The following is a 13,870-nucleotide window of genomic DNA, read 5'->3' on the forward strand; positions in this document are numbered from 1 at the left end:
TTCAACTTGTTTTTCATGTTTTATTTGTTTTTAGAAATAGAAGGAGGCAGAAGGAGATAGAGAGAAACATCGATATGAGAAAGACACATCAGTTGCTCGTGTCCTGTACATGCCCCAACTGGGAAAAAAATGGAACCTGCAGCCCAGGTACATGCCCTTGACCAGGACTTGAACCACAGACCCTTTGGTCCTCAGACTAACGCTGTGTCCACTGAACCACACCAGAAAGGCCAATTTTCACATATAAATATTTATTGCACTCTTTCCCCCAGTATATTCTAAGCTCCCGTGTTTTGTTTATGTAAACATTTGATTGAATAGGCAGAAAGCCACACCGTTACTCCCTTGCTGTTTATTGCTCTCTTGGCAAGGAGTCTAATCCCACGACGGTGAAGAATTATTGTCTAGGTACAAGTGAAGCTTCTTCATTCACATCGAGGGAACTCCACTGTCCTTTCCCGACACGTGGCTTGAAATGACTACACTGACGTCACCGCCTTGTGTCCCGATTTGCACATAAATTCAAAGGTATCCCCTGATGTTACATAATAGGGTTTGTCATCTTTCCCTTTTAACCGTATGTTCTTTGCATTGATGATCTTTTCTGATATCACACATGGATCTGAAATGAATAAAAGCAATTAGGAATCTTTCCTTTTATGGACTAATAAACCTTCAACCCAATCACTAGCTTAGAGGATGAAGTTATCGAAAGAGCTAATGTGCATCCTCAACGTGGGCCGAGTCCTGTCCTCCGCCCCGGTGTGTGGGCCCTCACAGCTCCCCAGCAGGCAGCTGCTCTCCTCACACACCAGGAAGCTGAGGGGAAGGCAAGGTCAGGCTCACCTGTCCAAGGTCACAGAGCTCATCAGCTGGACGATGCGTGTGGACCCGGCAGTGTGAGCCCAGGGCCCTGGCTCTCTGTCTCTGGGATGTTGGGCACCCACACAGGTGATGTACATTAGCTGTTTTGATTATTTCATCCTCTAAGCTAGTCATTATGTTGAAGCCTTATCATATCATAAAAGCGTCGTATGCAAATTGTCCCCTCAACCCAGAGTTCTTGTGGGAGTTTGACCAGGGGGCAGGGCTGGCCAGGGGAAGGGAGGGCGGCTGGGCTGGAAGTCAGCAGCCACTAGGGACCCTACCAGTGCACAAATGTCACCCACTGGGCCTCTAGTTTGTTTATAAAAGGAAAGATTATTGGTTGTTTTTATCTGTTTCTTCTACTTTCAGATCCATGGGTAATATCCGGAAAAAAAATCATGAATGAAAAGAACATACAGTTAAAAGGGAAAGATGTGAATGAAGAACCCCTGTTGCCCCAAGTGTGTGGCCAGTCCCACCGACTGCTCCACCTGCCTCAAAGCTTGCCAGTCTTCTGGTATTGCCTGCTCTTTTCCACTCTATTGCAAAGGACATAAAAGCAATATGTTCGCCTCCTTCTCAACTTAATCTTCTCCCAACGTTGTCAACGCAACTATATCATCACTTACACTTGTACCAAGGCAATAATTCTTCACTATCATGACATTAGACTACTTGGCAATAGAGCAATAAACAGCAAGGGAGGTAATGATGTGGCTTTCTGCATATTCAGTCAGATGGTTAACAGGCAAACAAAACACGGGAGCTTAGAATGTACTGTGGGAAATCGTACATTTAGAAAAGGAAAGATTATTGATTGTTTTTATCTGTTTCTTCTACTTTCAGATCCATGGGTAATATCACGTTAAAAATGCCCTGTCTGGTGTGCTTAGCATTCGCCTGAGGGCCAAAGGGTCTGGGGTTAGACCCGGTCAAGGGCATGCACCTGAGTTACAGGTTGGACCATTGTTCCAATTAGAGGATGTGTAGGATGCAAGCAATTGATGTGTGTGTCTCCCTTTCTCTCTCCCTCTCTCTCCTTCCCATTTCGCTACGTTCTCTTACTGGAGTCAGAGGTGAATCATGGACTGAAGAAGACTTGTGAGGATGAAGGGCAGTTTTCTTTAGTTCCATCTGCAGGGTTTGAACTGCTGGACAGAGTTGAAGCTTTGCTCTTCTATTTGACAAAAAATAATCCGTTGTTTCAGAGCTACAAATCTTAACGAACCTGGTCAATGAACAATTTCCCTGACCCTAAGTCAATATGGGAACTGAATTTCTGTTTTCTCAGAACCCATTCTGAAAGCACATGAAAACAAATCCAAGTCCCGTCCAATGGAAGCTCTGTGATAACTAGTCTCCAATTAGTATTTGAGCAGAAGTGTATTAGCCAAACTAGTTGTCAGTTTGGGTTAGACATTACCCTTCCCATTTTCTCCATGTCATGCCTCTGATTCTGTGGTGCCCTCACATGAAAGGTGCGTAGGCCGGCCAGTGTGGCTCTGTTGGTTGGACGCCAAGCCATGCACCAAGAGGTCACAGGTTCATTCCAGGTGAGGGCTCATTGTGAGGTTATGGGCTCATTCCCCAGTATGGAGCGTGCAGGAGGCAGCAGGTAGATGTTTCTCACCTTTGATGTTTTTCTCTCTCCCTGTGCCTCCCTCTCATTTGAAAACAAGCAAAACAATTGGGAGGGTGGCAGAAGTTGAACGTGAAGAATGTGCTAAAATTCTTAGACTTGGTGGTGTGGTCTGTTGTGAGTTTACAAAAAAAAAAAATCAATGCTACCGTACAGACAGGAACATACACTGTGTGGACACACTGGCTGGTGTCCATAGACCCCTAAGGACTGCAGTCGGGTGAGAGCAACGAGAGGACAAGAGACGGTCACAGGGACATGCAGTCTGAGTATTCCCACGGGAACCTCCTGGTTGAGAAAGAACCTCACCCATTCTCAAGAAGTGTTAAACTTAAAGATAAATGTTTTATATCACTTTTGGATCCAGTTTATAACTTTTCTAAGGAAAGTTGTACCAGTACATGTCAGGGGATGAAGTCAAGAAATGATTGTGAAATCATTCACGAAAAGTTACAGATATTCCAAAACTCTTTGAAATTTGATATCTACCCAGTGACCTCATTCAACTAGCATCCTGGTATTTCACTTAAATCCGGGGTCTCACTCACACTTGGTAACAGCTCATGAGGCAGATTTGAAACCCCTAACAGCAGCGCTGGACCATCTGTGCTAACACACCACGGGGAGCCCCACCATGCTGTTACTAGTCAAGGTCATCCTCACCCTGTGGGTCTCCTGGGTTCATGGACAAGGTGAGTTGAAACTGATGGGAATATTTAGCTATTTCTTAAGTAGGATTGGACCTTTATCATGTGTCTTTAAGTTTTTTTTTCAATCCTCACCCAGGGACTGATCTTTCATTCCTCTCTCCATTGATCTTGAGAGCGAGAGAGGACAGCAGAGAGAAGGGAAGGAGAGGGAGAAAAAAGGGTAGAGGGAGAGGCAAAGAGAGAGAGAGAGAGAAGGGTTGAAAGACATTGATGTGAGAGAGACTGGATGCCGCTTCGACAAGCACCAACCAGGATCTTGGATGGAAACTGCCACCAAGACATGTGCCCTTGACCAGGAGTTGATCCCACCGGCTAGGACTATTTGAGGGTAATTTACCAAAACTTTGGTCTCTGCATTCATTAAGGGACAATCTCTCACAATAAGTCATTTGCAGGAATGATGAAAAGTACCAAGATCGGCTAAATAAAAACCAATTTTGGCCCAATTCATCCATCCCTATGCAAATGGATGTTTCTACTGATTCACAACCTGGAGTGCCAATATGGAACTATTATTCTTATTCCAAATCTTAATGATGGCTTCTAATAGTAGGAAAAATGTGGCCTCACACGATTGTACTATCTCAGCTGTTACTATATTGGATAGAGGCACCTGCCCTGGCAATGTTTTAATAGCAGCATTTGCTGTCATGGAGATTATGAGAATAGGACATTAATTTGTCAAGGGATTTATGCCCACTGCTTGAAAGCAACCACCAGAAGTTCTTCTATTCTTAATTAATTTAACAAAATTCTCTCAATATTATTTGGTTGGTCTCTTAGGGATATTTGTGTATATATATATATCATAGCTTTTGACTTCAAGCATTGATGTTAAATTTAGCTATACTACCAAGTGAAAACTAAGAGAGGTAGACTGGACTGCAATGGTAACATGAAAATATGATAGATATAGCAGATTAAAATGTGAGAGAAAATAAAAGTATGTTTATTTTTATTTTTAAAATGTAGTTTATTGACTTCAGAGTGGAAGGAGAAGGAGAGAGAGTGGAAACATCAATGATGAGAAAGAATCTTTGATCGACTCCCTCCTTCACAACCCCTACTGGGAATCAAGCTTCCAACTCAGGCATGTGCCCTGACCAAAAATTGAACCATGATTTCTTGGTTCATAGGTCAATACTTTACCCCGAAGCAACACTGCCTTGCAAAAAATTTAACATTTTTCAGGTTCACTTGAGGTTAGTGTCAATTAACATCAAACTCTGGAGATATCATTTACTTAACACGTGTGTCTAGAAGTCACATATATTTTCTAATTTTAATATAATCGTTGCTAATATATATATATGGACAGGGTGCTCATTTGAATGCCCTTTTGCTCTTTGGAAAGAACAAAAACATGATGTTCATTTTATTCTCATGTCCTTGATGATTTTCATGTGATTTCTGCATAACACACTTGTCCTTTCATTTTTCAGAAATAGCATGTGACCCTCCAAGAATTGAGAACAGTCAGTACATTCCTAAAAGGACCAATTACCGACTGGGAGACACAATCACATACTACTGCACAAGTGGCTTTTTCCCTTCCTCCTGGGGAAATACTGCAAAATGTACTGACAAAGGCTGGGATCCTCCTCCAAGATGTAGCAGTAAGTTCCCTCCATATCTTGACCCGCTTCTTAATTCTGCAATTACTTCTCTTAAATTTAAAAATAAAGGGGATCAGCCTGGCTGGCATGGCTCAGTGGTTGAGCATTGACCTGTGAACTAGGAGGTCATGGTTCAATTCTTAGTCAAGGTACATGCCCAGTTTGGGGGCTCAATGCCCAGTCTGGGAAATTGCAGGAGGCAGCAGATCAATGATTCTCTCTGTTCATTGATGTCTCTCTCTCTCTCTCTCCTCTCTCTCTCTCTCTCTTCCTCCCTCTCTGAAATCAATAAAAAAATTAAAAATTAAATAAAAAAGGGGACCTAATGAGTTCAAATCTTTGCCTCTCTGAGAAGGTAAAGCAGAGGGCTTCAAGGCAGTCTTTGCTTTCCAGCCTCACTCAAGTAGACAGGCACGGGGTTCCCTTGTATGAGGGGGATGAATGTGGGAGACATTGTGTACTTGCTAAAGCCATCCCCTGTCACACATGCCCCTCAGTCTACAGGGTATTTTATTCCTTGGGGGTTGCCCTTTTCTAGTGTTTTCTGTCTCTACAGTCTCATTGCTGTTCCTTGTATATCAGTTCATTGTCAAAGGGGCCCACACTTAAGCTGGATCTTCCATGGATGACAAATGAAATGATACACATAGCAGGTCAATGGCTCAGTGTTCATTCAAGGCCAAGGCCAAATGAATGTGGTAAGTCAGGTGCCTTAAAGAGGAGGCCACGACCACTGTGACACAGACTTCAGTGAGCATAACAATCAGTGACAAGGAGAGTGATGATTTATGTAGCTAAAATATCATTTAAATAGTCATTGTGTAGATAATGATTCAATACTTGTATATATTGTGAAATGACCAGAAAACAATTGTTACTCATATCATCTAAGATGATAATCTTTCTTATCCTAGAAAGCCTAATGCAATGAGTGTAATTAGGGACATATGAGAATCTAATTCATCAGTGAAAAAAGGTATCTCTCATTACATTTATATTAAGGTAAAAGATTACTTATACTGTGTTTTGTTTGTTTTAATTGCTAGTAAATCCCTGTGAATTCCCAGAAATAAAGCATGGACTCCTATACAAGGAAGAAACATATAGATCATACTTCCCAGCACCGATAGGACAATGGTTTTACTATTCCTGTGATGAAAACTATGTGACTCCTCCTGAAAAGGTCTGGCATTACATTACTTGCACAAAAGATGGATGGACCCCGGAAGTGCCCTGCCGCAGTGAGTAAACCTCTCTGTCCTGTGCACGTGGCAATAGTTCAGAGTTCAGAGAGCAAAACATGAGCACCACTGAACCAGTGTGCGAAAAATATGGGCAAGGGAAGAGTTCTATGAGCAGAAAGACCAATATACATATTTTCTTTCATGATAGGTCCCTCATTAAAAACATGGGAGATGAAGAAAGACTTTATAACGATGTTGATATCATTTATTCATAGTGCAGTTGTGAAAAATACAGATAAATCATCTTTAACCTTGGTTTTTCTTTTTCAGACACATTTACCAACAACTTTCGTTTTACTTAAGCTGCATGTTGGGATGCTTATGCATTCTAGTTTAAAGATGGTAAAGATTTTTAATTCATGACTATGACTACATTTATTCTTTTTTATGATTATTGTGTAATTTTCAGGGAAGTGTATTTTCAATTATTCGGAACATCCACATTCTCCACCTAAACAACAAAAATATTTACAGGGACAACCCATCACTGTTACCTGCCCTCGGGGCTACAGTCTCCCAAACCCACAGAGAACAGTGACATGTACGGAGAATGGCTGGTCCTCGCCTCCCACATGCATCCGTAAGTGAACCACCCAGATATCCAGTCCATTTGGAATTTTCTATAACCAGACATATCACTGTGAAAAGTTTAATGTGTCAACTCTCAAGGTGAATGGGCCACGCCTTCTTGGCTTTAAAACAATGGCCTACTTCATTTCCTGTTCCAAATGTGTTTGCAGTTTTAAATTTTTGATAACAAATAGGTCGTTAATATATTGTAGTAAGTGACAGTGAGCAATAAGTCATGAGTATTGTGAAATAATGTTAAGTGAAACAGAGATTAAGATCACGCACTGTGTGTGTTCATTGAAGAAGCATTGAAAATGTCGTTTAAATTAAAAATAAATACACTGCTTGCCCAATGTCACATGTATATCGCTGTCAGCCATTCACCTATGAGTGTATGTATTCATGCTATGAGGTTATCAATGAAGATTGTCATATGCAGTCATATCTGCCTTTTACATGTTAAGTACACAGGATTCTATAAGTCATTTTGTGGGTGTTTAGAAAGGAGAGAATAATTGTAATGGACATTGTATTATACATCAGGACCTAATTGAGCTGATCTTTAATTGGAGTCTTCTTACATGTGTGTATCAAAGCAGTGATCACTGATTTGAACTGGGAATTCAGGAACCTACTGAGCCCCGTGCACAACAACAGCCTGAGCCCCTAAAGGAGTGTCTTTGTCCGGCTTTGCCTACGCCCAGTAGACGTGTTGAAATACTTACATTAATTCACTCAGATTAATAACATTTATAGATATTAAAAATATAAGACTGTTCTCTAGAAAAACTAGACTATATGCTACAGAAAGTGGGCAAATTGACTTCAAAAGCACACAAAGAGATATCCGTTCTTACATTTTTAAAGCATGGCTTTCTATTTCATGGACTCCCTTTAGTGAAAAAGCTGTACCCTTTGCAATGCATTTTTAAAATCAATGTGGAGAAACTTTCAATTCTGGGAATCATTAGGGAAAGGAGGGTGTTTGATATAAATACATGGATCATATATCCAAGGACTACAGTCATTCTCTAAGACTCACACTCTTAGTGGTAGTATGTCTGCTTCATAAACACATACATTACCTCTTACATTCACAAGTGGTGTTGTCCTTCAAATGATAGCATCGTATCATGATAGTAGTGTAATGTAGTAACAGCCAGTGCCATACCCACAGTTCAAAATAGGTTTTGACCAAAGGTTCCTAACCTATATTTAGAGGTTTTGAATGATTGGAAAAAGTATGGGTAAGGAAATCTATTCTTCACGTCATAAAATTCATCCAGCTCACAATAACACTAACTCGGATAATTGTCACCTGATACTTCACTTATCCACACACCGATGGTAAAGTTTAGTATTGCCAGCATGAGATTTTTCTTATTTGAATTCTACATAATATGGCATTAGAAATACAATGGTCACCTTTATTTTGCTTCAGAACAGTGTGACATGCCAATATTTGAGAATGCCACAGCCATATTCACTGGCAAACCTTTTCGACCCAATGACACGTTGGACTACCAATGCCTGGATGGCTACGAAAACAGAGATGGTAACGCCCTGGGCTCCATGGTGTGTGGTGAGGACGGCTGGTCCCACTTGCCAACCTGCTTTAGTAAGTGTTTTGATTCCAGCATTTCCTTTTCTAAGAATTGAAAAGTCTACATGTATGGAGGCCTCGCTTGAGTGTGGTGATCTAAGGCATTTTGAACAACATGGTGGATACAAGGTTTAAAATGCAAAAGAGGGACAATAGTTTCTGTTCAGCTTTGCATGAATAGTTTCCAACAAAACTACAATTTCTTCAACAGTTGAAATGCTCTTTTTCAGAATCTGCAGACAAGTGTGGGCCTCCTCCAGCGATTAGCAATGGAGCCATCACCTCCTTGCCATTGGAAGGGTATCCTCCAGGGTCAAGAGTGGAATACCATTGCCAGGCCTACTATGAACTCCTAGGACCTAAATATGTAACCTGTAGTTATGCAAAGTGGTCCGAAATCCCAAGATGCATTGGTAAGTTCTCAAGAATCTTCTGGATCCTGAGACCATGAAGGTGATGTTTATGAGCTCGCATGTAGTCTACTAGTCATGGAGTCAGAGTCTAGAACTGTGCTCACCAACAGCTCTCCTGTTCAGTGTTTCACATGCGGAGACTCGTGTTTAGGACTATGAGCTTGGAGAATCCCTATGTGAACAATGAAAGATGGTCCTTTAAACAGAAACATTCAGAGAGGCTCATTCTGATACATTAACTGACCCCATGGTGCACCATACCTGTGCATGTGTCCCCTTCTATGGGAGATTATAGCAAACCCATAAAGTCCAGGACTGGATATCAAAGTTACCATACCCAAGTCAAAATAGTCTAGAAATAGCTCCAAACTAGGTTATATGGAAAAGAAAGTATAGAATTTCCAAGGTAATTTCTACATCTCAAGTTTTGATGATTGAGTAGATGGACAAGTCTAAGATATGTCTCCCAGCACAAGACTTGTTCCTCACACGAAGAGTAGGAAGCAATGTCCATTTTCTGGGGATACACATCAGTTCGGGAACAGGGCTAAGACTGTATTTGAGTTCTGGAATTGAAATAAGCAGAGAGCATTTATGAAGATCATCAAAGGCAACATCCAACATCTTGAAAAATATTACACAGACATATGGTATATTAAAGCAAGGAGGTAAATTTTGCTTGGAGTAGTAAAGTTAAAAAGGAAAGATCAGACAAAGTGTTTTGGCAGGTGTGTGGAACTCACATAATATATACATCTAAATGTACTGGGAAACATTTCAAAATTTCTGGATATCAGGAGTCATATGTGTTATTCTATCCTGTTTCATCATGTAATAGTTAATGGGATGTGTTGGAACATGACTTTTAGCTATGTCTAAGGCCTTATCAATAACAGTGATGGCTGAACTAGAATATAAAATACTTGCATCAAGAGAAGAGTAATAGGAGTCCATAATATCTTCAAAATTGGATGTAAGTAAAGTTGAAATACTGCCATTTGCAGCAACATGAATGGACCTTGAGAATATCGTGCTAAGTGAAATAAGTCAGACAGAAAGAATATGAACCATTTATTTCACTTATATGTGGAATATAAAATTGAAACAAACAAATGAAAAAACAGACAAAGACAACACTATAATGGTTATCAGAAGGGAAGCAGGTGGGGCAGTAGTAGAGGGTAAAGAGGGTCAGATATATGTCAGTGAAAGATGATTTGATTTTGAGAGATGGGCACACAATGCAATATACAGATAATGTTTCATAGAATTAAACATTTAAAGCCTATGTAATATTATTCACCAATATCACCAAAAACATAACATTTTTTTAAAGTAAATTAAAATTTTTAGCATGTATAAAGTTCTACAATGTAAGAACAGTTTGCCCATAGAAAAAAGAAAAGCTCTGAAACTTTATTACAATACTAGAGGCCTGATGCACGAAGCTCTGTGCACTTGTGGGGGTCTAGGACAACCTCGGCGGATGTCCACCCAGGGGAAAGGGGCCTAAGCTGTCAGTCAGACATCCCTCTGGCAGCCCAGGAGCCCTTGGGGGATGTGCAACTGATGGCTTAGGCCCGCTGTCCATGGGGAACAGGCCTAATGCAGTTGGACATCCTTAGAGCTGCTGAGGAGGCAGAAGAGGCTCCAGCCACCATCACTGGGCTCGCAGCCATCAGCCTGGCTAGTGGCTGAGCAGAGCTCCCCCTGTGGGATTGCACTGACGACTGGGGGGCAGCTCCTGCATTCTGCATCTTCCCCTGGTGGTCAGTGGGCATCAAAACGACCTGTCATTCCCAGTCTTTCTGCCATTAGGGTAAATTTGCATAATACCCTTTTATTATATACTAGAGGCCCAGTGCACAAATTCGTTCACCATTGGGGTCCCTCGGCCTTGCATGCAGGATCAGGATGAAACCGGCTCTCCAACATCCCCTGAGGGGTCCCATATTGCAAGAGGGCACAGACCAGGCCAAGGGACCCCACCGGTACACAATCGGGGCTGAGGAGGGATGCAGGAAGTTGACCAGCCAGGGAGGGACTGAGGAAGGGCTCCAGGGTGTGTACAGACTGTCTCACTCAGTCCTGATTGGCCAGACCACAGCAGCAAGCTAACCTACTGGTAAGAGCTTCTGCCCCCTATTGGTCAGTGTTCATCATAGCGAGTGGTTGAGCGGCCTTAGCATATCATTGGTATATTACGTTTTGATTGTTTGAACCGATGAATAGACAACCAGACACTTAGCATATTAGGCATTTATTACATAGGAGGATATGAATGTTGCTTACAATCACATTGCAAAGGCAATACACTAGGCCCACATTCTGGTACATTTGCTCTTTCCCTTATTTCATCCTCTAAGCTAGTCATTGGGGTGAAGGTTTATTTGTTTATACTAAAAGGCTAAATTACTAATTGTTTTTATTTATTTCTTCTACTTTCAGATCCATGTGTGATATCAGAAAAAATCATGAGTGAAAAGAACATAGAGTTAAAAGGGAAAGATGACAAAACCTATTATGCAAAAACAGGGGATATCATTGAATTTGTGTGCAAATCGGGACACAAGGCAGTGACGCCCACTGGGTCATTTCAAGCCATGTGTCTGGAAGGGACAGTGGAGTTCCCCAGATGTGAATGAAGAAGCCCTGTTGCCCAAATGTGTGGCCAGTCCCACCTACTGCTCTTCCTGCCTCAAAGCTTGCCAGTCTTCTGGTATTTCCTGCTCTTTCCCACTATATTGCAAAGGACCTAAAAGCAAGATGTTAGCCTCCTTCTCAACTTAATCTTCTCCTAACGTTGCTAACCCAACTATAAATTCGCTTATACTTGTACCAAGACAATCATTCTTCACTATCATGAGATTAGAATATTTGGCAATAGAGCAATAAACAGCAATGGATGGAACAGTGTGGCTTTCTGCATATTCAATCGGATGTTTAACAAACAAAACATGTGAGCTTAGAATGTACTGTAGGAAATAGTACAATAAAAAGTCATGTGTTAAAATAGCCCTTTCTGGTGTAGTCCAGTGGTCACAGAATTTGGCCTGAGGACCAAAAGATCTAGGGTTAGATTCCTGGTCAAGGGCATGTACCTGGGTTGCAGTTTTGATCACTGTCCCAGTTGGAGGATGTACAGGACGCAATTGATGTATTTTTTATTTTTTATTTTTAAAATATAGTTTTTTGACTTCAGAGAGGAAAAGGGAGATAGAAATATCAATGATGAGAGAGAATCATTGATCCCCTGCCTCCTGTATACCGCACACTGTGGATCAAGCCCACAACCCAGGCATGTGCTTTGACCAGGAATTGAATCATGACCTCCTGGTTCATAGGTCAATGCTCAAACACTGAGCCTTACGGGATGGGCTCAATTAGTCATTTTTTAATATTTACATTGGTCTTTTGTGAAATGGCTCAAAACTGGGTTTTCTCTTTATTCAATTCTACTTCTTCTTTCTTATTGGCTTGTCATTGTAATTTAATATCAATAATTACTATTGATGAATGCATTTATGCCACGTGCCAATTGCTTCTAATTTGTCCCATGTGTTTCTAGTATTCTTTAGAATCCTCTGCATTCTTTTACATTAGTCTATGCTTTTAGCATTTCATTTTATACAATTTGTTGGTGATTAGATATCTCTTTTTAGTAGTTGGTCTAGACAATATCCATTTTTGGCAATCAAATTGTAGTTGATTATTAATGAAGACTGAGGGGTCTTACAAGCCTCTTTGGACTTTGATATCTACTGTGTGATTCATGAACTTCACTTCTGGCAGCTTACCCTGACCATATGCCCACATCGTTATGAAGCGTTCTTCAAATTTCTCAGCATGTATTGTCTTCCTTTTCATATGTATTTATTTTAACTTAACATATTCTAGGGGGTCAAGGATGATATATGTTAAAGTTAGAGGAATGGGAGGATATAAGAATTGAACCCAATGCCCAATGCTCTTATATCTAAATTGAACTGTAGTGGTGGTCGGTGTTTCATTGCTTTCTGCCAGTCTTTGTTCTGTAACCATTGGCTCACTTTCAGAGCACACTGGGTGAACGTGTTCTACGTGTTCATACTCGGTACTTTACCAGTTTTCAAGTCTGTGTTACAATAGCTAGGCCCCTGATTAGAATCTAGTACCTCTTTATGACCTGTTTGAAATCTTGTATGTGCTAGGTGGATATTTCAATGTTGCATTTCATCATTTTGGGGGTATACTGAGCCATCCTACATAATAAAATGGTAATATGTAAATTACCATCACTCCGCTATGCCCACGATTGGGCCAGCAGGAGGCGCAGGGAGCGGGACTCAGGGTGGCCGGGGTAGCTGATTGGGCCAGCAGGACGCTGAGCCATGGCTGCCCCGGAGGCTTTCGGAAGGCCTGGGGCACCGGCGGACAGCCGGCCAGGTCCCCCGCGATCAAAGGCCAAAGCGGGGGACCTGGTAAAGGTTGCCTAGCAGTTTACAGGAGAGGCTCAGGCAAAAGCCAAACACCAGAGGAATGCAGAGGGGCCCCTCCAAGGTATCTGGGCCCCAAAGGCTCTTAGGCATGCTTGAGAGTGAGCCTCAGCCAGCATAGCCTCATGGGCAGCCAGCTGCAGAGGTGAGCCAGGTGTGGCCCATCTGCTTGATGACTTTCACCTGCTCATTCAGGAAGTGGTTCTCCCGGAAGTCACAGAGCTGAGGGGCTGCACAGGTAGAACCAGGGTCCGCAGCTCCGAAAGGGCCTGGTCAGGCTCCTCTCCAAAGCCAGGGCAGCCTCCATGGTGTCCTGAGTTTTACCCACTCATCTTGGGGAGGCTTCAGCATGTCCTGGAGAGAATGTGCTGGTTTTGCAACTTTAAGAGCTGATCAGTGCCCTCTCGTTTCTTCTCAGCCAACTCATGGAAGATGTGGCCCTCACCCTTGAGAAAAAGAAGCCCAGAGAGAGGTAGGTGGGAGCCTGCAGATGCAGGCCAGGTGGTGAAGGCAGCCTCCCCTTCGTTGGAATAATTCTGATGGAGTTGGGAGCTCATGGTTGTTCAGCAATAAGGAGTTCAGGTAGAGATGCAGTGTAGGCTGGTCTTGGAGGCTGAGGTGGTTCTGAAGGTGGTGACTGGAAAAGAGGTTGGAGAGGGGTCGGAGGCTGGAAGAAGGGGCGTCCTTGAGTCTGCTCCGTCCAAACACTGTTGAGAGAAGAGAAAGATCTGGG

At 42.1% G+C, this 13,870-nt stretch overlaps 2 protein-coding genes across 2 annotated transcripts in view; one reads left to right on the top strand and one right to left on the bottom strand.

Annotated features, from left to right (window-relative positions):
• The window catches only part of LOC307094730 (complement factor H-like), a gene marked incomplete at its 5' end in the record, with an annotated part of 42,890 nt that overhangs the window by 13,102 nt on the left and 15,918 nt on the right, over window positions 1-13,870 (bottom strand). The gene's annotated exons all lie outside the window — the stretch shown is intronic.
• Window positions 3,064-11,565, top strand: LOC307094649 (complement factor H-related protein 3-like). Its single transcript, XM_079763671.1, has 7 exons — window positions 3,064-3,198; window positions 4,659-4,832; window positions 5,879-6,073; window positions 6,486-6,656; window positions 8,088-8,264; window positions 8,480-8,662; window positions 11,111-11,565. The coding sequence occupies exons 1-7, from the start codon at window positions 3,141-3,143 to the stop codon at window positions 11,305-11,307; spliced, it is 1,155 nt and encodes a 384-aa protein (XP_079619797.1). The 5' UTR covers window positions 3,064-3,140; the 3' UTR covers window positions 11,308-11,565.

The sequence above is a fragment of the Cnephaeus nilssonii genome (assembly GCF_951640355.1).
Source record: "Cnephaeus nilssonii genome assembly, chromosome: 23".
NCBI lineage: Eukaryota > Metazoa > Chordata > Mammalia > Chiroptera > Vespertilionidae > Cnephaeus > Cnephaeus nilssonii.